At 47.4% G+C, this 24,893-nt stretch overlaps 2 protein-coding genes across 2 annotated transcripts in view; one reads left to right on the top strand and one right to left on the bottom strand.

Moving 5' to 3' along the window:
- The window catches only part of LOC146968217 (uncharacterized), a 40,725-nt gene extending 39,355 nt beyond the window's left edge, over window positions 1-1,370 (top strand). The window contains exon 12 of the mRNA XM_085759812.1: window positions 1,311-1,370. Within this exon, the coding sequence (XP_085615938.1) occupies window positions 1,311-1,370 (60 nt within the window). The remainder of the gene's footprint in view (window positions 1-1,310) is intronic.
- A 2,078-nt stretch (window positions 1,371-3,448) lies between these two features.
- tsc22d4 (TSC22 domain family member 4) lies at window positions 3,449-18,995 on the bottom strand. Its single transcript, XM_085760019.1, has 5 exons — window positions 18,251-18,995; window positions 17,367-17,485; window positions 4,396-4,447; window positions 4,063-4,220; window positions 3,449-3,761 (listed from the first exon to the last, which is right to left on the bottom strand). The coding sequence occupies exons 1-4, from the start codon at window positions 18,818-18,820 to the stop codon at window positions 4,071-4,073; spliced, it is 891 nt and encodes a 296-aa protein (XP_085616145.1). The 5' UTR covers window positions 18,821-18,995; the 3' UTR covers window positions 3,449-3,761; window positions 4,063-4,070.
- Between the last annotated feature and the right edge of the window lie 5,898 nt (window positions 18,996-24,893).

Consider the following 24,893-nt stretch of genomic DNA (forward strand, 5'->3'; position numbering starts at 1 on the left):
TGTAGTGTATAATACTGTAGTACAGTATCACACTGTAAATACAGCAGATCTCTACTGTCAGTAGGTTGTTGTAAAACACGACAACACAGTGAATCTGTACTGTAGACCAGTGGTTCTCAACTGGTGGGTCTAGACCCGTTCTGGATGGGTCGTGGACAGCTGGTCAAAACAGTAAATAATATTTAATGCACATCTGATGTTGGACATGTCTTTTATTTTGAAAAATAACTTATTTTGAAAGGCACGAGACACGTGAACACATGCAGTTGTAATGCTCCTCCTCACTTTCTGATTATTTGCTCCATTTGCTCTGAATGCAAAGATCTCAGTTTCTTATTAATGTGGCCTGATGCAGTGAATCTGGTTTTGTTTTGTGGGTCTTTATTTTGTGCAATTTGATATTTATTCTCTTTAGTGAACATGCTCTGAATGCAGAGATGCATTAGAAGTCAAATATATCGTTTTGTTGGTCTCCATTTTGTGCAGTTTGATATATTTTTATTCACTTCCGTACATGCAGTTGTCATGGTAACTCCTCAGTTTCATTCATGTGCTCTGAAATGCACTTTGCTCAATAAAGAGCTAAATGAGTTTTTAAAGGCTTTAAAAAAAATAATCTTGGTTTGAATTCTACAAAAGTGGGTCGCGACTTAATGACCATGGGAACATGTGGAGCCCAGAGTGAGACTAGTGGAGAAGCCCTGATGTAGTGAAGCTGAAAGTCTAAAAGTAAAAGTAAAAAGTTGCAGCAGCTTCAAGTCTGACACAACAACACAACAACACAACAACACAATGACACAACAACACAACAACACAATGACACAACAACACAACAACAACACAACAACACAACAACACAATGACACAACAACACAACAACACAATGACACAACAACACAACAACACAATGACAGCAGATTGTTACTGTCCAATATCCACACTGTTCTGTCTGAAGCTGTGTGTGTGTGTGTGTGTGTGTGTGTGTGTGGGCCTCAGCGGCATCAGTCTTGTTGCCGTGGTTACCTATAATTTAGCATCGGGCAGCCAATGGGAGAGCAGGATTAATACCAGTGACACAGTTCATCTTAATCCTGTTTTTGTTTTTCACATTCTTTGTTTACCAGCAGCGTGTGTGTGTGTGTGTGTGTGTGTGTGTGAGGGGGCGGGGCTTGTTGGATTAGGGATTAAAGTGTTTCCTCTCATTTGTTCTTGTTTTCATTTTCTCTCCTTCCTCATCCAGCTGACGTATCCCATAATGCACCGTGTCTCTAGACACTAGTGACTGTTTATGTTTGTTTGTGTTGTTGCAGCTTCCTGTGGGCGGAGCCGGGACTGTGACTGACAGCTCAGACCGTCTGATGGTCACATGACCTGTAAAGGGACAGTTCAACATTTCACCAGATCCTCCTCTCACCACAACCCCTGTAGTTATTATGATGTAGTTATGTATTATTAGGGCCACGGGCCATCGCACCGGGCACTACTGTTATTGTGTGGCCACGGGCCATCGCACCGGGCACTACTGTTATTGTGTGGCCACGGGCCATCGCACCGGGCTCTACTGTTATTGTGTGGCCACGGGCCATCGCGCCGGGCTCTACTGTTATTGTGTGGCCACGGGCCATCGCACCGGGCACTACTGTTATTGTGTGGCCACGGGCCATCGCACCGGGCTCTACTGTTATTGTGTGGCCACGGGCCATCGCACCGGGCTCTACTGTTATTGTGTGGCCACGGGCCATCGCACCGGGCACTACTGTTATTGTGTGGCCACGGGCCATCGCACCGGGCTCTACTGTTATTGTGTGGCCACGGGCCATCGCACCGGGCACTACTGTTATTGTGTGGCCACGGGCCATCGCACCTGGCTCTACTGTTATTGTGTGGCCACGGGCCATCGCACCGGGCTCTACTGTTATTGTGTGGCCACGGGCCATCGCACCGGGCACTACTGTTATTGTGTGGCCACGGGCCATCGCACCGGGCTCTACTGTTATTGTGTGGCCACGGGCCATCGCACCGGGCTCTACTGTTATTGTGTGGCCACGGGCCATCGCACCGGGCACTACTGTTATTGTGTGGCCACGGGCCATCGCACCGGGCACTACTGTTATTGTGTGGCCACGGGCCATCGCACCGGGCACTACTGTTATTGTGTGGCCACGGGCCATCGCACCGGGCTCTACTGTTATTGTGTGGCCACGGGCCATCGCACCGGGCTCTACTGTTATTGTGTGGCCACGGGCCATCGCACCGGGCTCTACTGTTATTGTGTGGCCACGGGCCATCGCACCGGGCTCTACTGTTATTGTGTGGCCACGGGCCATCGCACCGGGCACTACTGTTATTGTGTGGCCACGGGCCATCGCACCGGGCTCTACTGTTATTGTGTGGCTTTTTGCCTAGCAGTCACACTATTGTTCTTCTGTTCGGCCATTTTCTTCCGCCTTTTTACGGTCTTCTTCTAGTCCTTCATACTTTGTTCTATTTCAACAATTCATACATCAAAACGTGCAGCTTTTTCTGGACTTTATTATTATACTTTTTCAAATATTCAACTATTTCTGATTTTTTTTTTCCCCCCATAGAGAATGCATTGGAACAGTCTTCAAACTCTTCAAATCTTCTTTCAGCCACTAAAGCTTCACCATACTTTACTTGTGTGTCAACGTTAGAGTTTCTCTAACGTTGACCACCACCATCTTCACCATCTTCATCATCATCATCACCACCATCTTCATCTTCATCATCATCACCACGGGAACCAGACAAACGCCACCAGCCAGTTCTTCGTTGAACACGATTAATTTATTAAACTCTACTCTTCATCGTCATCATCATCATCATCATCATCATCATCTTCATCACACAGAACCAATTAGACCACGTTGCCATGGTTACCACGGTCCTCGTTAGTCTGGTTATCAGCCCGTTATAAACTCCTCCCCTGATGTCATCCACCCTGCTGTGTGTTTGTTGTGCGTCAGCGCTCTCAGGATGTGGTTCTCTCTCTCCAGTTGTTGTCATGTTGTGTAGATGTTGTGTAGCTACATGTTGTGTCATGTTGTGTGTTTGTTGTGTAGCTATATGTTGTGTCATGTTGTGTGTTTGTTGTGTAGCTATATATTGTGTCATGTTGTGTGTTTGTTGTGTAGCTATATATTGTGTCATGTTGTGTGTTTGTTGTGTAGCTATATATTGTGTCATGTTGTGTGTTTGTTGTGTAGCTATATATTGTGTCATGTTGTGTCATGTTGTGTGTTTGTTGTGTATCTACATGTTGTGTCATGTTGTGTAGATGTTGTGTAGCTATATATTGTGTCATGTTGTGTGTTTGTTGTGTAGCTACATGTTGTGTCATGTTGTGTGTTTGTTGTGCGTCAGTGCTCTCAGGATGTGGTTCTCTCTCTCCAGTTGTTCTCATGTTGTGTAGATGTTGTGTGTTTGTTGTGTAGCTATATGTTGTGTCATGTTGTGTGTTTGTTGTGCGTCAGAGCTCTCAGGATGTGGTTCTCTCTCTCCAGATATTGTCATGTTGTGTAGATGTTGTGTAGCTATATATTGTGTCATGTTGTGTGCTTGTTGTGTAGCTATATGTTGTGTCATGTTGTGTGTTTGTTGTGTAGCTATATGTTGTGTCATGTTGTGTGTTTGTTGTGTAGCTACATGTTGTGTCATGTTGTGTGTTTGTTGTGCGTCAGAGCTCTCAGGATGTGGTTCTCTCTCTCCAGTTGTTGTCATGTTGTGTAGATGTTGTGTAGCTATATGTTGTGTCATGTTGTGTGCTTGTTGTGTAGCTATATGTTGTGTCATGTTGTGTGTTTGTTGTGTAGCTATATATTGTGTCATGTTGTGTGTTTGTTGTGTAGCTATATATTGTGTCATGTTGTGTCATGTTGTGTAGCTATATATTGTGTCATGTTGTGTGCTTGTTGTGTAGCTATATATTGTGTCATGTTGTGTCATGTTGTGTGCTTGTTGTGTAGCTACATGTTGTGTCATGTTGTGTGCTTGTTGTGTAGCTACATGTTGTGTCATGTTGTGTGCTTGTTGTGTAGCTACATGTTGTGTCATGTTGTGTGTTTGTTGTGCGTCAGAGCTCTCAGGATGTGGTTCTCTCTCTCCAGTTGTGCGTTCTTGTCCTGTAGTTCTCTGATCTGTTCCCTCAGCAGCTCCACTTCCTCGCGCACGGCCAGCATCAGGTGGCTCTTCACCAGGTCCTACACACACACAGACACACACACACACACACACACACACACACACACACACAGACACACACACACACACACACACACAGACACAGACACACACACACACACACACACAGACACACACAGGTGAAGGTGCGGTCTAGTAGAGGAACAACGTCGTCTCGGTGTGAATCCAACTCACCATCGCCTGTTCAATCTTGTTGTCGATGGCAACGAGGCTGTTACCGGGGGAACTGGAGAGACAGAGAGACAGACAGGTGAGAGACAGACAGGTGAGACAGACAGGTGAGACAGACAGACAGGTAGAGACAGACAGGTAGAGACAGACAGGTAGAGACAGACAGGTGAGACAGACAGGTAGAGACAGACAGGTGAGACAGACAGGTGAGAGACAGACAGGTGAGACAGACAGGTAGAGACAGACAGGTGAGAGACAGACAGGTGAGACAGACAGGTAGAGACAGACAGGTAGAGACAGACAGGTAGAGACAGACAGGTGAGACAGACAGGTGAGACAGACAGGTAGAGACAGACAGGTGAGAGACAGACAGGTGAGACAGACAGGTAGAGACAGACAGGTGAGACAGACAGGTGAGACAGACAGGTGAGACAGACAGGTGAGAGACAGACAGGTGAGACAGACAGGTGAGACAGACAGGTGAGAGACAGACAGGTGAGACAGACAGGTAGAGACAGACAGGTAGAGACAGACAGGTAGAGACAGACAGGTGAGACAGACAGGTGAGACAGACAGGTAGAGACAGACAGGTAGAGACAGACAGGTAGAGACAGACAGGTGAGAGACAGACAGGTGAGACAGACAGGTAGAGACAGACAGGTAGAGACAGACAGGTAGAGACAGACAGGTGAGACAGACAGGTAGAGACAGACAGGTAGAGACAGACAGGTGAGACAGACAGGTGAGACAGACAGGTAGAGACAGACAGGTAGAGACAGACAGGTAGAGACAGACAGGTAGAGACAGACAGGTGAGACAGACAGGTAGAGACAGACAGGTAGAGACAGACAGGTAGAGACAGACAGGTAGAGACAGACAGGTGAGACAGACAGGTAGAGACAGACAGGTAGAGACAGACAGGTAGAGACAGACAGGTAGAGACAGACAGGTGAGACAGACAGGTAGAGACAGACAGGTAGAGACAGACAGGTAGAGACAGACAGGTAGAGACAGACAGGTAGAGACAGACAGGTGAGACAGACAGGTAGAGACAGACAGGTAGAGACAGACAGGTAGAGACAGACAGGTGAGACAGACAGGTAGAGACAGACAGGTAGAGACAGACAGGTGAGACAGACAGGTGAGACAGACAGGTGAGACAGACAGGTAGAGACAGACAGGTAGAGACAGACAGGTAGAGACAGACAGGTGAGACAGACAGGTAGAGACAGACAGGTAGAGACAGACAGGTGAGACAGACAGGTGAGACAGACAGGTGAGACAGACAGGTAGAGACAGACAGGTAGAGACAGACAGGTAGAGACAGACAGGTGAGACAGACAGGTGAGACAGACAGGTAGAGACAGACAGGTAGAGACAGACAGGTGAGACAGACAGGTAGAGACAGACAGGTGAGACAGACAGGTGAGACAGACAGGTGAGACAGACAGGTGAGACAGACAGGTAGAGACAGACAGGTGAGACAGACAGGTAGAGACAGACAGGTGAGACAGACAGGTGAGACAGACAGGTGAGACAGACAGGTGAGACAGACAGGTGAGACAGACAGGTAGAGACAGACAGGTAGAGACAGACAGGTGAGAGACAGACAGGTGAGACAGACAGGTGAGACAGACAGGTGAGACAGACAGGTGAGACAGACAGGTAGAGACAGACAGGTGAGACAGACAGGTGAGAGACAGACAGGTAGAGACAGACAGGTGAGAGACAGACAGGTGAGACAGACAGGTGAGACAGACAGGTGAGACAGACAGGTAGAGACAGACAGGTAGAGACAGACAGGTGAGAGACAGACAGGTGAGACAGACAGGTAGAGACAGACAGGTAGAGACAGACAGGTAGAGACAGACAGGTGAGACAGACAGGTAGAGACAGACAGGTGAGACAGACAGGTGAGACAGACAGGTGAGACAGACAGGTGAGACAGGCAGGTGAGACAGACAGGTGAGACAGACAGGTGAGACAGACAGGTGAGACAGACAGGTAGAGACAGACAGGTAGAGACAGACAGGTGAGACAGACAGGTAGAGACAGACAGGTGAGACAGACAGGTGAGACAGACAGGTAGAGACAGACAGGTAGAGACAGACAGGTGAGACAGACAGGTAGAGACAGACAGGTGAGACAGACAGGTGAGACAGACAGGTGAGACAGACAGGTGAGACAGACAGGTAGAGACAGACAGGTGAGACAGACAGGTAGAGACAGACAGGTGAGAGACAGACAGGTGAGACAGACAGGTGAGACAGACAGGTGAGACAGACAGGTGAGACAGACAGGTAGAGACAGACAGGTGAGACAGACAGGTAGAGACAGACAGGTGAGACAGACAGGTGAGACAGGCAGGTGAGACAGACAGGTGAGACAGACAGGTAGAGACAGACAGGTGAGACAGACAGGTAGAGACAGACAGGTGAGACAGACAGGTGAGACAGACAGGTAGAGACAGACAGGTGAGACAGACAGGTGAGACAGACAGGTAGAGACAGACAGGTGAGACAGACAGGTGAGACAGACAGGTAGAGACAGACAGGTGAGACAGACAGGTAGAGACAGACAGGTGAGACAGACAGGTAGAGACAGACAGGTAGAGACAGACAGGTGAGACAGACAGGTGAGAGACAGACAGGTGAGACAGACAGGTGAGACAGACAGGTGAGACAGACAGGTGAGACAGACAGGTGAGACAGACAGGTAGAGACAGACAGGTAGAGACAGACAGGTAGAGACAGACAGGTGAGAGACAGACAGGTGAGACAGACAGGTGAGACAGACAGGTGAGACAGACAGGTGAGAGACAGACAGGTGAGACAGACAGGTGAGAGACAGACAGGTGAGAGACAGACAGGTAGAGACAGACAGGTGAGAGACAGACAGGTGAGACAGACAGGTGAGAGATAGACAGAGAGACAGACAGGTAGAGACAGACAGGTGAGACAGACAGGTAGAGACAGACAGGTGAGAGACAGACAGGTAGAGACAGACAGGTGAGACAGACAGGTGAGACAGACAGGTGAGACAGACAGGTAGAGACAGACAGGTAGAGACAGACAGGTGAGACAGACAGGTGAGAGACAGACAGGTGAGACAGACAGGTAGAGACAGACAGGTAGAGACAGACAGGTGAGAGACAGACAGGTGAGACAGACAGGTGAGACAGACAGGTGAGAGACAGACAGGTAGAGACAGACAGGTGAGAGACAGACAGGTAGAGACAGACAGGTGAGACAGACAGGTGAGACAGACAGGTGAGACAGACAGGTAGAGACAGACAGGTGAGACAGACAGGTAGAGACAGACAGGTAGAGACAGACAGGTGAGAGACAGACAGGTGAGACAGACAGGTGAGACAGACAGGTGAGAGACAGACAGGTAGAGACAGACAGGTGAGAGACAGACAGGTAGAGACAGACAGGTGAGACAGACAGGTGAGACAGACAGGTGAGAGACAGACAGGTAGAGACAGACAGGTAGAGACAGACAGGTAGAGACAGACAGGTGAGACAGACAGGTGAGAGACAGACAGGTGAGAGACAGACAGGTGAGAGACAGACAGGTGAGACAGACAGGTAGAGACAGACAGGTAGAGACAGACAGGTGAGACAGACAGGTGAGAGACAGACAGGTGAGAGACAGACAGGTGAGAGACAGACAGGTGAGACAGACAGGTGAGAGACAGACAGGTGAGACAGACAGGTGAGACAGACAGGTGAGACAGACAGGTAGAGAGACAGACAGGTAGACAGACAGACAGGTAGAGACAGACAGGTTAGAGACAGACAGGTAGAGACAGACAGGTGAGACAGACAGGTGAGAGACAGACAGGTGAGACAGACAGGTGAGACAGACAGGTAGAGACAGACAGGTGAGACAGACAGGTAGAGACAGACAGGTAGAGACAGACAGGTGAGAGACAGACAGGTGAGACAGACAGGTGAGACAGACAGGTGAGAGACAGACAGGTAGAGACAGACAGGTGAGAGACAGACAGGTAGAGACAGACAGGTGAGACAGACAGGTGAGACAGACAGGTGAGACAGACAGGTAGAGACAGACAGGTGAGACAGACAGGTGAGACAGACAGGTGAGACAGACAGGTGAGAGACAGACAGGTAGAGACAGACAGGTGAGAGACAGACAGGTAGAGACAGACAGGTGAGACAGACAGGTGAGACAGACAGGTGAGAGACAGACAGGTAGAGACAGACAGGTAGAGACAGACAGGTAGAGACAGACAGGTGAGACAGACAGGTGAGAGACAGACAGGTGAGAGACAGACAGGTGAGAGACAGACAGGTGAGACAGACAGGTAGAGACAGACAGGTAGAGACAGACAGGTGAGACAGACAGGTGAGAGACAGACAGGTGAGAGACAGACAGGTGAGAGACAGACAGGTGAGACAGACAGGTGAGAGACAGACAGGTGAGACAGACAGGTGAGACAGACAGGTGAGACAGACAGGTGAGACAGACAGGTGAGACAGACAGGTAGAGAGACAGACAGGTAGACAGACAGACAGGTAGAGACAGACAGGTTAGAGACAGACAGGTAGAGACAGACAGGTGAGACAGACAGGTGAGAGACAGACAGGTGAGACAGACAGGTGAGACAGACAGGTGAGACAGACAGGTGAGAGACAGACAGGTGAGACAGACAGGTTAGAGACAGACAGGTGAGACAGACAGGTAGAGACAGACAGGTAGAGACAGACAGGTAGAGACAGACAGGTGAGAGACAGACAGGTGAGACAGACAGGTTAGAGACAGACAGGTGAGACAGACAGGTAGAGACAGACAGGTGAGACAGACAGGTAGAGACAGACAGGTGAGACAGACAGGTAGAGACAGACAGGTAGAGACAGACAGGTAGAGACAGACAGGTGAGAGACAGACAGGTAGAGACAGACAGGTAGAGACAGACAGGTGAGACAGACAGGTAGAGACAGACAGGTAGAGACAGACAGGTGAGACAGACAGGTGAGAGACAGACAGGTGAGACAGACAGGTGAGACAGACAGGTGAGAGACAGACAGGTGAGACAGACAGGTGAGAGACAGACAGGTGAGAGACAGACAGGTAGAGACAGACAGGTGAGAGACAGACAGGTGAGACAGACAGGTGAGAGATAGACAGAGAGACAGACAGGTAGAGACAGACAGGTGAGACAGACAGGTAGAGACAGACAGGTGAGAGACAGACAGGTAGAGACAGACAGGTGAGACAGACAGGTGAGACAGACAGGTGAAACAGACAGGTAGAGACAGACAGGTGAGACAGACAGGTAGAGACAGACAGGTAGAGACAGACAGGTAGAGACAGACAGGTAGAGACAGACAGGTAGAGACAGACAGTGAGAGACAGACAGGTGAGACAGACAGGTGAGACAGACAGGTGAGAGACAGACAGGTAGAGACAGACAGGTGAGAGACAGACAGGTAGAGACAGACAGGTGAGACAGACAGGTGAGACAGACAGGTGAGACAGACAGGTAGAGACAGACAGGTGAGACAGACAGGTAGAGACAGACAGGTAGAGACAGACAGGTGAGAGACAGACAGGTGAGACAGACAGGTGAGACAGACAGGTGAGAGACAGACAGGTAGAGACAGACAGGTGAGACAGACAGGTGAGACAGACAGGTGAGAGACAGACAGGTAGAGACAGACAGGTAGAGACAGACAGGTAGAGACAGACAGGTGAGACAGACAGGTAGAGAGACAGACAGGTAGACAGACAGACAGGTAGAGACAGACAGGTTAGAGACAGACAGGTAGAGACAGACAGGTGAGACAGACAGGTGAGAGACAGACAGGTAGAGACAGACAGGTAGAGACAGACAGGTAGAGACAGACAGGTAGAGACAGACAGGTAGAGACAGACAGGTGAGAGACAGACAGGTGAGAGACAGACAGGTGAGAGACAGACAGGTGAGACAGACAGGTAGAGACAGACAGGTAGAGACAGACAGGTGAGACAGACAGGTGAGAGACAGACAGGTGAGAGACAGACAGGTGAGAGACAGACAGGTGAGACAGACAGGTGAGAGACAGACAGGTGAGACAGACAGGTGAGACAGACAGGTGAGACAGACAGGTAGAGAGACAGACAGGTGAGACAGACAGGTAGAGACAGACAGGTGAGACAGACAGGTAGAGACAGACAGGTAGAGACAGACAGGTGAGAGACAGACAGGTGAGACAGACAGGTGAGACAGACAGGTGAGAGACAGACAGGTAGAGACAGACAGGTGAGAGACAGACAGGTAGAGACAGACAGGTGAGACAGACAGGTGAGACAGACAGGTGAGACAGACAGGTAGAGACAGACAGGTGAGACAGACAGGTAGAGACAGACAGGTAGAGACAGACAGGTGAGAGACAGACAGGTGAGACAGACAGGTGAGACAGACAGGTGAGAGACAGACAGGTAGAGACAGACAGGTGAGAGACAGACAGGTAGAGACAGACAGGTGAGACAGACAGGTGAGACAGACAGGTGAGAGACAGACAGGTAGAGACAGACAGGTAGAGACAGACAGGTAGAGACAGACAGGTGAGACAGACAGGTGAGAGACAGACAGGTGAGAGACAGACAGGTGAGAGACAGACAGGTGAGACAGACAGGTAGAGACAGACAGGTAGAGACAGACAGGTGAGACAGACAGGTGAGAGACAGACAGGTGAGAGACAGACAGGTGAGAGACAGACAGGTGAGACAGACAGGTGAGAGACAGACAGGTGAGACAGACAGGTGAGACAGACAGGTGAGACAGACAGGTGAGACAGACAGGTAGAGAGACAGACAGGTAGACAGACAGACAGGTAGAGACAGACAGGTTAGAGACAGACAGGTAGAGACAGACAGGTGAGACAGACAGGTGAGAGACAGACAGGTGAGACAGACAGGTGAGACAGACAGGTGAGACAGACAGGTGAGAGACAGACAGGTGAGACAGACAGGTTAGAGACAGACAGGTGAGACAGACAGGTAGAGACAGACAGGTAGAGACAGACAGGTAGAGACAGACAGGTGAGAGACAGACAGGTAGAGACAGACAGGTAGAGACAGACAGGTGAGACAGACAGGTGAGACAGACAGGTGAGAGACAGACAGGTAGAGACAGACAGGTGAGACAGACAGGTAGAGACAGACAGGTGAGAGACAGACAGGTGAGACAGACAGGTAGAGACAGACAGGTGAGAGACAGACAGGTGAGACAGACAGGTAGAGACAGACAGGTGAGAGACAGACAGGTGAGACAGACAGGTGAGACAGACAGGTAGAGACAGACAGGTGAGAGACAGACAGGTGAGACAGACAGGTAGAGACAGACAGGTGAGAGACAGACAGGTGAGACAGACAGGTAGAGACAGACAGGTGAGAGACAGACAGGTGAGACAGACAGGTGAGACAGACAGGTAGAGACAGACAGGTGAGAGACAGACAGGTAGAGACAGACAGGTGAGACAGACAGGTAGAGACAGACAGGTAGAGACAGACAGGTGAGACAGACAGGTGAGACAGACAGGTAGAGACAGACAGGTGAGACAGACAGGTAGAGACAGACAGGTAGAGACAGACAGGTGAGACAGACAGGTGAGAGACAGACAGGTGAGACAGACAGGTGAGAGACAGACAGGTAGAGACAGACAGGTAGAGACAGACAGGTGAGACAGACAGGTAGAGACAGACAGGTGAGAGACAGACAGGTAGAGACAGACAGGTAGAGACAGACAGGTAGAGACAGACAGGTAGAGACAGACAGGTGAGACAGACAGGTGAGAGACAGACAGGTGAGACAGACAGGTGAGAGACAGACAGGTAGAGACAGACAGGTAGAGACAGACAGGTAGAGACAGACAGGTGAGACAGACAGGTGAGAGACAGACAGGTAAATGGTAAATGGTCTGTATTTTATAAAGCGCTTTTCTACCTGAACGATACCCAAAGCGTTTTACAGTTCATCACATTCACACATTCACACACTGATGGAGGAAGCTGCCATGCTAGGTGCTAACCGCTAGGTGCTAACCGCTAGGTGCTAACCGCAACGACCCCGACCCATCAGGAGCAAGGTGGGTGAGGGGTCTGGCCCAATAGGGATGGGCGATACCAGGAGCAAGGTGGGGGAGGGGTCTGGCCCAATAGGGATGGGCGATACCAGGAGCCAGGTGGGGGAGGGGTCTGGCCCAATAGGGATGGGCGATACCAGGAGCCAGGTGGGGGAGGGGTCTGGCCCAATAGGGATGGGCGATACCAGGAGCCAGGTGGGGGAGGGGTCTGGCCCAATAGGGATGGGCGATACCAGGAGCAAGGTGGGGGAGGGGTCTGGCCCAATAGGGATGGGCGATACCAGGAGCAAGGTGGGGGAGGGGTCTGGCCCAATAGGGATGGGCGATACCAGGAGCAAGGTGGGGGAGGGGTCTGGCCCAATAGGGATGGGCGATACCACACTTTTGGGATTTGATACGATACCGATACTTTTTCTTGCATTTTCATCGATACCGATACCAATAGGCTACTGATAATTTCTTACGGGAATTTTTTTCATTCAAAATATTATTAGGCTACATTTAAGACAAATCACATGACAAATAGGACGAATCTCCTTGTTGTTTACAACTACTTCCTGGTAGAAAACCAGCATGAGAACAATAGTGACGGACGAGAGTTTCGCTATATTTATCTACTTTTTCATGTCACTATATCACCGTTTAGACTAATCTGATGTTTGTAAAGTTTATAAAACCAATGATTGGACAAACATTACTATTTATGTGTGCAGGTTTTTGTAATTAGTCATGGTTATCATAGATTAGCCGGGCTAACGGTTAGCTACCTGTTTAACTTCAATAACTCAGTGACTCAATAAACGCTCCATGAAAAAATATTTTCTCCAGCGGATATCTGAGTTCCAACATGACTGAGCTAACTGGAGTAGTTTCATGTCGTGTCCCACAACGGGAGGGTTTTAACAGCTGACGTCCTGCTGTTAGCTTAGCTACCGTTAGCTTAGCTACCGCCGTTAGCTTAGCTACCGTTAGCTTAGCTACCGTTAGCTTAGCTACCGTTAGCTGTCCCTGTCAGCTGAGCCACTGATGCTTTCTAGACACCGTGATTCCCCCAAACTGAATAAATACAACACATAGCAACACAAAACACACACACAGAAATAGTAATGTTTCTTCAATCATTTCAGATTTGTCTAAACGGTGATAGGGCGTGAAAAATATGATATATATAGCTAAACTCTCGTTCGTTACTATTGATCTCATTCAAATTACGTGCTGGTTTTCTACCCGGAAGTAGAATGTAAACAACAAGGCGATTCGGTCTATACAGCATGTATACAAAATGTATTATGGTCAATACATAGTAAAACTAAAATTAAAATAAATGACATAAATATGAATGAAATAAATTAAATATGAACAAAGATGTGCACATTTTCACTTTTCTTGTTCTTTTCTTGTACTTTTCTCATCAAAAAAAGAAAAAGAAATACTGATCTTGGTGGAAAAAGGTAAAAAAAAAAAAGAAGGCACATAGTAGGCTAATTGAAGTAAGCTATCTAAAACAGCTGAAAGTTATGCATGCACCCCCAGTTCTTATTTTGTTAGTATCGATATTTGTTTAAGGAAATCGATGCCAAACGAGTAGCGTGTGAGTATCGATATATCGATACCACAGGATCGATACGCCCATCCCTATTGCCCAAGGACACTACGGCAGCAACCGGGACAGCCGTACCTAAAACACTGTGCATGAAAGTTCAGGGAGCTGCTGGACTGCAGGGGTTTCTCTGCTGCCTGGGTGAGTTTGGCCGCCGCCTTGGTTAAACCGGGTGAGCACGGGGCCGTTCAGATGTAGCTCAAACCCATTTCAGTGTAGCTGCGTGTTGCTGCGCGCTCACAACCCAAAAATGATGCGGTAGCAGCACGTGTTTGATGCGACGCGGTTGTTGTTTTTGTGCACGTCCATGCGGCGCACATGCACTATGTGTAAATGTTTATCTGTAAAGGGTCCTCAATGATGCTATTAACGTGGGTGATCTATACTGCCCTACAACGCAAGACAGGGGGAACTCATTGACTCATTGTCAAAAATGAGATTTAGTCATTTTTGGGACATTAAAGGTTCTGCTGCATCATGTGGATAAATATCTGGACTCAACGTTTTCTTATTTGGGATATATTTATATTTGCGGGTGGTTTTCACAGTAACTCCCAAAAACTGTGGTGAAACAACGAGAGAACACAGTAACTAGAGTTTCCTTCTTCTCTCTGTGTATAGATGATCAACAGGCTGCTACCATTATGAACCAATAGGAGTTAGTTTCCTCTTTCTTGTGTTGTATGTCCAGATTATATTTAGCCTCAGTGCACAGACAGACAGAGGTAACTCTGAAATAAGGGTCAAATGTTAAGTTAGAGTTAAATATTTTTACACAGCTAGACTACTACTCGTAAAAACAAGGATTTGACCAGTTTTCAGAATCCTAAGTTCAATACAGTTGATTGGACAACAACAATACTTTAAACTCATTGTTCTCAGAACTGCTCTGAGGAGTTTTAACTCGTTGTTCTGTTGTAGAATAAAATAAATGTCCTGAAATTAAAACACCACACTGCTCATTCACCAACACTCAGAGAGGTCAGTTCTCTCCACCAGGAGGCGCTGCATTGGACCGATGCTGCCGTTACTATGACAACACCGTATCAACGGCCTCGGCTCCTGACCAATAAGCTCCGCCCCCTCGTTACCTGTGACAGAGCAGCAGCAGTGATGTCATCGTGGCGTCGGAGCCCCGCCCCCGAGGCAGCAGTGATGTCACAGGGAGCAGAGCGGCCGATTGGCCGCTCCGTCCGGCCCGGAGCTCTGTGATTGGCCGAGCCCGGGGGGGCGTGGCCGGTCCGGCCCGGAGCTCTGTGATTGGCCGAGCCCGGGGAGGCGTGGCCGGTCCGGCCCGGAGCTCTGTGATTGGCCGAGCCCGGGGGGGCGTGGCCTCGGCGCTCGGCCATGACTCCCTGGCGCCGCGACCTCTGACCCTCGCGCCGTGCCGCAGCGCCACCCCCTCCGGTTGCCTGGCAACCAGCTGGAGGTTCCTGAGCGGGAGGGGCGGGGTCTGGGGCGGGCGGCGCCGAGGGGCGGAGCCAGACGACCGCTCACATGACATCATCAAACACCGCGGACCAATCACAGCCCAGCGCCGGACATGGCCGTCCAATCAGAGCACAGACGGAGAGAACGCAACGACCAATCACAGTTCAGATGATCCCAACAGGAAGTAGCGCCGCGGTCGACCTCACAGGCCTCGTCCAATCAGGAGCCTCGCTCACAGGCCTCGTCCAATCAGGAGCCTCGCTCACAGGCCTCGTCCAATCAGGAGCCTCGCTCACAGGCCTCGTCCAATCAGGAGCCTCGCTCACAGGCCTCGTCCAATCAGGAGCCTCGCTCACAGGCCTCGTCCAATCAGGAGCCTCGCTCGTCCAGATGTTGAACTAAAACTAAAACTGAGACGTCTGGTTTTCATCTGCAGCTGCTCTGCCTCCTCCCACACACGCTGCTCTCTGATTGGCTGCTGCTGCTCTCCTCCCCCTCCCCCTCCCCCACACACACACGCTGCTCTCTGATTGGCTGCTGCCTCATTCCAGCTCCCGCCCACTCGGGCCTCGGCCAATAGGGAGGCAGCAGTGACGTGATGCTCCGCCCACACACACAGAGACACAGAGACACAGAGCTCCATTCACCGAGACTCTGTCCAGTCCAGCGCTGCACCGCCCGTTACCGCGGCAACGCCTGGTCACCGTGGAGGTCACACACACAGGAGGTCAGAGGTCAGAGGTCAGGTGCCGCTACGTACGGCAACTCCACTGGGACAAACTTAGTGTAAGTGACTTATGTGTGCATGCAGGGCTGGTTGTGGTGGTGGAGACTGTTAGTGTTTACTCTCAGCCTCATCACCATGACAACCACAAACAATCACAATCACTACCACAACACGGCTGTCTGGTGACGGACGTCCGCGGTCGCTAGGCTACAACAGGTCAGTTGAACAGAAAAATAAATCATTTTCACAGTACAGTATTTTAAATGTACAGAACTTTAAAGGGATAGTTCAACATTTTGGCAAATTGGCCCATTGCCATAACCGCTATAGTCATAGCAGTAGGTTCGTTACCTTTAATTGTAGGTGTAAGCTATTTTCAGCACGGCGGAGCGCAGCAGCTGGCTGCTCAGAGCTACGCTATGGAGGCTAAGGGAATTTCTTGGTTTCCCTCATTAAACTCATCAAATTCAACATCCCAAAACTCCACAGCGCTTTTGTAGACAAGTTGTGAGCTGCACAACCACCACGCTATGAGATAATGACGGAACGATACGAAATGGAGCCGTTTTCGAGGTAAATTCATACAAAACCGCTGATGCGCGTTGCGTTCAGGGACAGTTTTTCAGCAAGCAGTCTCCGTATTTACCCTGTATTTACCTCGAAAACGGCTCCGTTTCGTATCGTTCCGTCATTATCTCATAGCGTGGTGGTTGTGCAGCTCACAACTTGTCTACAAAAGCGCTGTGGAGTTTTGGGATGTTGAATTTGATGAGTTTAATGAGGGAAACCAAGAAATTCCGTTAGCCTCCATAGCGTAGCTCTGAGCAGCCAGCTGCTGCGCTCCGCCGTACTGAAAATAGCTTACACCTACAATTAAAGGTAACGAACCTACTGCTATGACTATAGCAATTATGGCAATGGGCCAATTTGCCAAAATGTTGAACTATCCCTTTAAGCAGACGAAGCGGCCTGATGAAGTTTGTCCAAGTGGAGTTGCCGTAGACAACGGTCAAAGATGGCGGCCGGTCTGCACATGCACAGTAGACCAGTATTTACACAAACCGGGCAGCGACAGCAGACAGAAGGTTAAAGGAGGTCAGAGGTTAAAGGGTTAACATCTCACCTGTCGTCCCCCTGCAGGGTGAAGATGGTCTGGTCCAGGCTGAAAGCAGCAGGAGTCAGAGGATGGAACGGCCCAGAGGAGGGGGAGCCGGGCTGGGACAGAGACTGTCTGAGGACCGACTGCAGAGACACAGAGAGACAGACAGGTGAGAGACAGACAGGTTAGAGACAGACAGGTTAGAGACAGACAGGTTAGAGACAGACAGGTTAGACTGTCCAATCACATCTGGGTCTGAACGCTGGGGACATGTCCCCACCACTTGTTATCAAAAACAATTTTGTCCCCAGCACTAAATTAGCCTAAAGAACATGATCCTAATGAAGAATGAGGAGAAAACGTTGATAAACTCTGACAGAACAGGCAGCAGAAACATTGTGGAGCTTCAGCCGGAGCAGACTGGCTACGATGTAGCTTCGATTAAAGAGTTCTCTCAGCCCGGACGAAGCCTTCAGGCTTCTAAACATCGACTCCACTGGTCTGTACTGGGTTTCCCACACACACAGCTCTGTCTCTAGCTCTGTATGGATGGATGTGTGTGTGTGTGTGTGTGTGTGTCTCGTGTGTGTCTCGTGTGCAGACGCAAGACAATTCCTGGTTAAATGACAGAAGCGTCACCACTAAATGTAAAATGTGACAGGTTCTTTTGGTTGCTTAGTAACGGCAGACGCGACCATAGACGCGAGCTCAGAAGCGCTTTGAGAAACGCTCCAGCTGGCGTTTTGCAGGCGTTTTCAGGCGTTTTCAGGCGCTCCATGTGAATGGGGTTAGGGTTAGTGACCACAGCTGGTCGTCGTGCCACCGGCCACGTCTCTATGGACGGGCTTCTTTTCTTTTTTTTTTTTGCCGTGGTCCGGCACAGAATTAATAAAGAATGAACCACGTACCCGTCCCGCTGCGTCCACGTCGAGCCGTAGCGGCGGGGGGACGTTGCGTATCCGTGGCGACGGCGGCGGGACGTTCCTGTCCAGCAGCCGGATGCTGATTGGCTCCTGGCGGGAGTGGGAGTGGGAGGGGGAGGGGGGGCCGCTGCGCAGCACTAGCCCCGCCCCCTTCGGCCCCGCCCCCTCTGGCCCCGCCCCCTCTCCGTCCCGGCCAATCAGCTCCAGCGACTCCAGGGAGTGGGCGTGTCTGGTGTCCATGAGGCGGCGAAGCCCCGCCCCCTCGCGCCGCTCCAGGAAGTCGCTGCAGGTCCATCGCCCGCGGCGATACGGCTCGTTGCCACGGAGACCGCCGCCCGCCGGCGCCGCCAGACGCACCACGCGGAACCGCGAGGACCCGGCCGCCGCCACGGCAACGACGCTCTGCAGCCCAGGTGCATCATGGGAGAGCTGCTTCCTCTTCAGGCACGGCGTGGTGGGCTGCGACGAGCTGCCCTCTGATTGGACGACGGCCGGGTGGGGGTCAGAGGTCACGCTGGTGATCTGGAAGCCGCTGCGCCGCTTCCCGCCGCTCATCCTCACACACACACACACACACACACACACACACACACACACACACACACACACACACACACACACACACACACACACACACACACACAACTACACACACACACAACTACACACACACAACTACACACACACACACACACACACAACTACACACACACACACACACACACACAACTACACACACACACAACTACACACACACACACACACTCGTTACCCAGTCAGAGAAACTGAAACACAGAGAAACAAGAGGTGATTAGAGGGCTGTAGATCACCATGGTAACCGATGCTAGTTATCACCGTGGTAACCGATGCTAGTTGTCACCGTGGTAACCGATGCTAGTTATCACCGTGGTAACCGATGCTAGTTGTCACCGTGGTAACCGATGCTAGTTATCACCGTGGTAACCGATGCTAGTTGTCACCGTGGTAACTGATGCTAGTTATCATCACCAGAGATAAACAGAGTACTCGACCCCAGTACTTGAGTAAGAGTACAAATACTACTGGTCAACATGTACTCCGTTACAAGTAAAAGTAGCTCAGTCGACATGTTACTGCAGTAAGAGTAAAAAAGTACTTGTTTTTAAAGGTACGTTACGTGAAAGTCAGAGTAAATGTCTTATTGTTCACATCAATGAATGACTCTAATAGTTAGTAAATGAATGTAAGGAGCTTTGAACTCTGAACTCTTTGCTGCTCAGCTGCTCTGATGTGTCAGGGTTATCACCGTGGTAACTGATGTGTCAGGGTTTCAGCTGCTGTCCAATAGGAGTTTAGAAACTGATGTGCTGCTTTTAGGGGTCAGGGTTTCCTTCTCTGACTAACACAGCTGCTGTCCAATAGGAGTTTAGAAACTGATGTGCTGCTTTTAGGGGTCAGGGTTTCCTTCTCTGACTAACACAGCTGCTGTCCAATAGGAGTTTAGAAACTGATGTGCTGCTTTTAGGGGTCAGGGTTTCCTTCTGACTAACACAGCTGCTGTCCAATAGGAGTTTAGAAACTGATGTGCTGCTTTTAGGGGTCAGGGTTTCCTTCAGACTAACACAGCTGCTGTCCAATAGGAGTTTAGAAAATATAAAGAGAGAGAGAGGAGGCTGACAGCTCTAAACTGAGCTGCTTTTAAATATGAAACTTTATTCATTTAAACTAAACACACTAGAGCAACAAGTTCTGTCATTTTAAATTGTGTTTTATATTGTTTTCGTACATTTCACTGAGCACAATTATAGAATGTGAGTGTGTGTTTTATGTAAAGTGAGCATCAGCATCAGCATCAGCAGCAGCTCCCTCTCCCCCGGTCCAGCCCGGTCTCTACTCCATAGTGTGATACCAGTACATTTAACTTTTATTAGACACAAGGTGGTGAGTTCAGGTCTGGCCTGCCTCCCTCCTCTCCACACGGCGCTGAGTCCTCCGTTCACACTGACAGATGGAGCAGTGAAGCTGCTGAGATTCACGGTTAGTGTTGTCACGATACCAACATGTTGGTACCGGTATCGGTACCAACATGTTTTTCGATACTTTTCGATACTTTTCGGTACTTTTCCAAATAAAAAGAGAACACAAAAAATGTCACTATTGGCTTTATTTTAATAGAAAATCTTAGAACTATAACATATGCATCTGTAAATAATCAGTAAATCGGTAAACAGTCATTGCTGCTGCAGGATTAAAATTCCTTCTATATTATTCTGAACTCTTCCTAAATTAAAACATTAGTGGTCTGTTTAAAAATGAATATCAACTAGTTTTCTTTGCATTATTTGAGGTCTGAAAACACTGCATCTTTTTTGGTTATTTTGACCAGTTGTAATTTTTGGGAGAAATTGTTATCAGAATGAAACACAAACGTTCATGTTACTCAAACACACACACCTATTGTTTCCCATACGTTGATTCTGCCAGCACCTTGCTTCGTTTGTGACTCGCTCACTCACTCGCCGCGGCTCAAATTACAATGCGGCGACTTCACGCGGCGACGTCACCGCTGCCGGCGGCGCAAAATGAAAGTACCGGTCCCATCTAAGCTCAGTATGGTACCGTTTTAAATGCGTCAGTACCCTGGTACCACTCTAGTACCGGTATACCGAACAACCCTATTCACGGTGCTTGAACTCTGATCAGCTCTGTGTTTACTCCGTTCCTGGTTAAATGACAGAAGCGTCACCACTAAATGTAAAATGTGACAGGTTCTTTTGGTTGCTTAGTAACGGCAGACGCGACCATAGACGCAAGCTCAGAAGCGCTTTGAGAAACGCTCCAGCTGCCGTTTTCAGGCGTTTTGCAGGCGTTTTCAGGCGCTCCATGTGAATGGAGCCTAAGACCTTTTTAAAGGTGAAAACAGCGTAGACCTGTCACCCAACACTGACATATAACAGGTGAAACATCAGAATTAATGTATTCATGGCCACATTAACCCTCTAGGCGCCAAACCACATTAACCCTCTAGGCTCCAAACCACATTAACCCTCTAGGCTCCAAACCACATTAACCCTCTAGGCTCCAAACCACATTAACCCTCTAGGCGCCAAACCACATTAACCCTCTAGGCTCCAAACCACATTAACCCTCTAGGCTCCAAACCACATTAACCCTCTAGGCTCCAAACCACATTAACCCTCTAGGCGCCAAACCACATTAACCCTCTAGGCTCCAAACCACATTAACCCTCTAGGCGCCAAAGTCCCACTACTGCAACAAGCAGCATCCTTGGATAAAACAGCCTGTATCTTTAAATCTACTGCCCTGTGTTGTTACTGCTTGGTACCACTGGTGGTAGAGTAGAGATTGTTATGATGTTATTATGGGATGTGAAGGTGAAGTTTAAACTCTGTGATATGTTATGATGTTATTATGGGATGTAAAGGTGAAGTTTAAACTCTGTGATATGTTATGATGTTATTATGGGATGTAAAGGTGAAGTTTAAACTCTGTGATATGTTATGATGTTATTATGGGATGTAAAGGTGAAGTTTAAACTCTGTGATATGTTATGATGTTATTATGGGATGTAAAGGTGAAGTTTAAACTCTGTGATATGTTATGATGTTATTATGGGATGTGAAGGTGAAGTTTAAACAGCCTAGTGATATGTTATGATGTTATTATGGGATGTGAAGGTGAAGTTTAAACAGCCTGTGATATGATGTTATTGTGTTATTATGGGATGTGAAGGTGAAGTTTAAACAGCCTAGTGATATGTTATGATGTTATTATGGGATGTGAAGGTGAAGTTTAAACAGCCTGTGATATGATGTTATTGTGTTATTATGGGATGTGAAGGTGAAGTTTAAACAGCCTGTGATATGATGTTATGATGTTATTATGGGATGTGAAGGTGAAGTTTAAACAGCCTGTGATATGTTATGATGTTATTATGGGATGTGAAGGTGAAGTTTAAACTCTGTGATATGTTATGATGTTATTATGGGATGTGAAGGTGAAGTTTAAACAGCCTGTGATATGTTATGATGTTATTATGGGATGTGAAGGTGAAGTTTAAACAGCCTGTGATATGTTATGATGTTATTATGGGATGTGAAGGTGAAGTTTAAACAGCCTGTGATATGTTATGATGTTATTATGGGATGTGAAGGTGAAGTTTAAACTCTGTGATATGTTATGATGTTATTATGGGATGTGAAGGTGAAGTTTAAACAGCCTGTGATATGTTATGATGTTATTATGGGATGTGAAGGTGAAGTTTAAACAGCCTGTGATATGTTGTTATGATGTTATTATGGGATGTGAAGGTGAAGTTTAAACAGCCTGTGATATGTTATGATGTTATTATGGGATGTGAAGGTGAAGTTTAAACAGCCTGTGATATGATGTTATGATGTTATTATGGGATGTGAAGGTGAAGTTTAAACAGTCTGTGATATGTTATGATGTTATTATGGGATGTGAAGGTGAAGTTTAAACAGCCTGTGATATGTTATGATGTTATTATGGGATGTGAAGGTGAAGTTTAAACAGCCTGTGATATGTTATGATGTTATTATGGGATGTGAAGGTGAAGTTTAAACAGCCTGTGATATGATGTTATTGTGTTATTATGGGATGTGAAGGTGAAGTTTAAACAGTCTGTGATATGTTATGATGTTATTATGGGATGTGAAGGTGAAGTTTAAACAGCCTGTGATATGTTATGATGTTATTATGGGATGTGAAGGTGAAGTTTAAACAGCCTGTGATATGTTATGATGTTATTATGGGATGTGAAGGTGAAGTTTAAACAGCCTGTGATATGATGTTATTGTGTTATTATGGGATGTGAAGGTGAAGTTTAAACAGTCTGTGATATGTTATGATGTTATTATGGGATGTGAAGGTGAAGTTTAAACAGCCTGTGATATGTTATGATGTTATTATGGGATGTGAAGGTGAAGTTTAAACAGCCTGTGATATGTTATGATGTTATTATGGGATGTGAAGGTGAAGTTTAAACAGCCTGTGATATGTTATGATGTTATTATGGGATGTGAAGGTGAAGTTTAAACAGCCTAGTGATATGTTATGATGTTATTATGGGATGTGAAGGTGAAGTTTAAACAGCCTGTGATATGTTATGATGTTATTATGGGATGTGAAGGTGAAGTTTAAACAGCCTGTGATATGATGTTATTGTGTTATTATGGGATGTGAAGGTGAAGTTTAAACAGCCTGTGATATGTTGTTATGATGTTATTATGGGATGTGAAGGTGAAGTTTAAACAGCCTGTGATATATGTTATGATGTTATTATGGGATGTGAAGGTGAAGTTTAAACAGCCTGTGATATGTTATGATGTTATTATGGGATGTGAAGGTGAAGTTTAAACAGCCTGTGATATATGTTATGATGTTATTATGGGATGTGAAGGTGAAGTTTAAACAGCCTGTGATATGTTATGATGTTATTATGGGATGTGAAGGTGAAGTTTAAACAGCCTGTGATATGTTATGATGTTATTATGGGATGTGAAGGTGAAGTTTAAACAGCCTGTGATATGATGTTATTGTGTTATTATGGGATGTGAAGGTGAAGTTTAAACAGCCTGTGATATGATGTTATGATGTTATTATGGGATGTGAAGGTGAAGTTTAAACAGCCTGTGATATGTTATGATGTTATTATGGGATGTGAAGGTGAAGTTTAAACAGCCTGTGATATGATGTTATTGTGTTATTATGGGATGTGAAGGTGAAGTTTAAACAGCCTGTGATATGTTATGATGTTATTATGGGATGTGAAGGTGAAGTTTAAACAGCCTGTGATATGTTATGATGTTATTATGGGATGTGAAGGTGAAGTTTAAACAGCCTGTGATATGATGTTATGATGTTATTATGGGATGTGAAGGTGAAGTTTAAACTCTGTGATATGTTATGATGTTATTATGGGATGTGAAGGTGAAGTTTAAACAGCCTGTGATATGATGTTATGATGTTATTATGGGATGTGAAGGTGAAGTTTAAACTCAGTGATATGTTATGATGTTATTATGGGATGTGAAGGTGAAGTTTAAACAGCCTGTGATATGTTATGATGTTATTATGGGATGTGAAGGTGAAGTTTAAACAGCCTGTGATATGTTATGGTGTTATTATGGGATGTGAAGGTGAAGTTTAAACAGCCTGTGATATGATGTTATTGTGTTATTATGGGATGTGAAGGTGAAGTTTAAACAGCCTGTGATATGTTATGATGTTATTATGGGATGTGAAGGTGAAGTTTAAACAGCCTGTGATATGTTATGATGTTATTATGGGATGTGAAGGTGAAGTTTAAACAGCCTGTGATATGTTATGATGTTATTATGGGATGTGAAGGTGAAGTTTAAACAGCCTGTGATATGTTATGATGTTATTATGGGATGTGAAGGTGAAGTTTAAACAGCCTGTGATATGATGTTATTGTGTTATTATGGGATGTGAAGGTGAAGTTTAAACAGCCTAGTGATATGTTATGATGTTATTATGGGATGTGAAGGTGAAGTTTAAACAGCCTGTGATATGTTATGATGTTATTATGGGATGTGAAGCTGAAGTTTAAACAGCCTGTGATATGATGTTATTGTGTTATTAT

Source organism: Trachurus japonicus, chromosome 18 (genome assembly GCF_045865225.1).
Source record: "Trachurus japonicus isolate A0001 chromosome 18, Traja_1.0".
Taxonomy (NCBI): domain Eukaryota; kingdom Metazoa; phylum Chordata; class Actinopteri; order Carangiformes; family Carangidae; genus Trachurus; species Trachurus japonicus.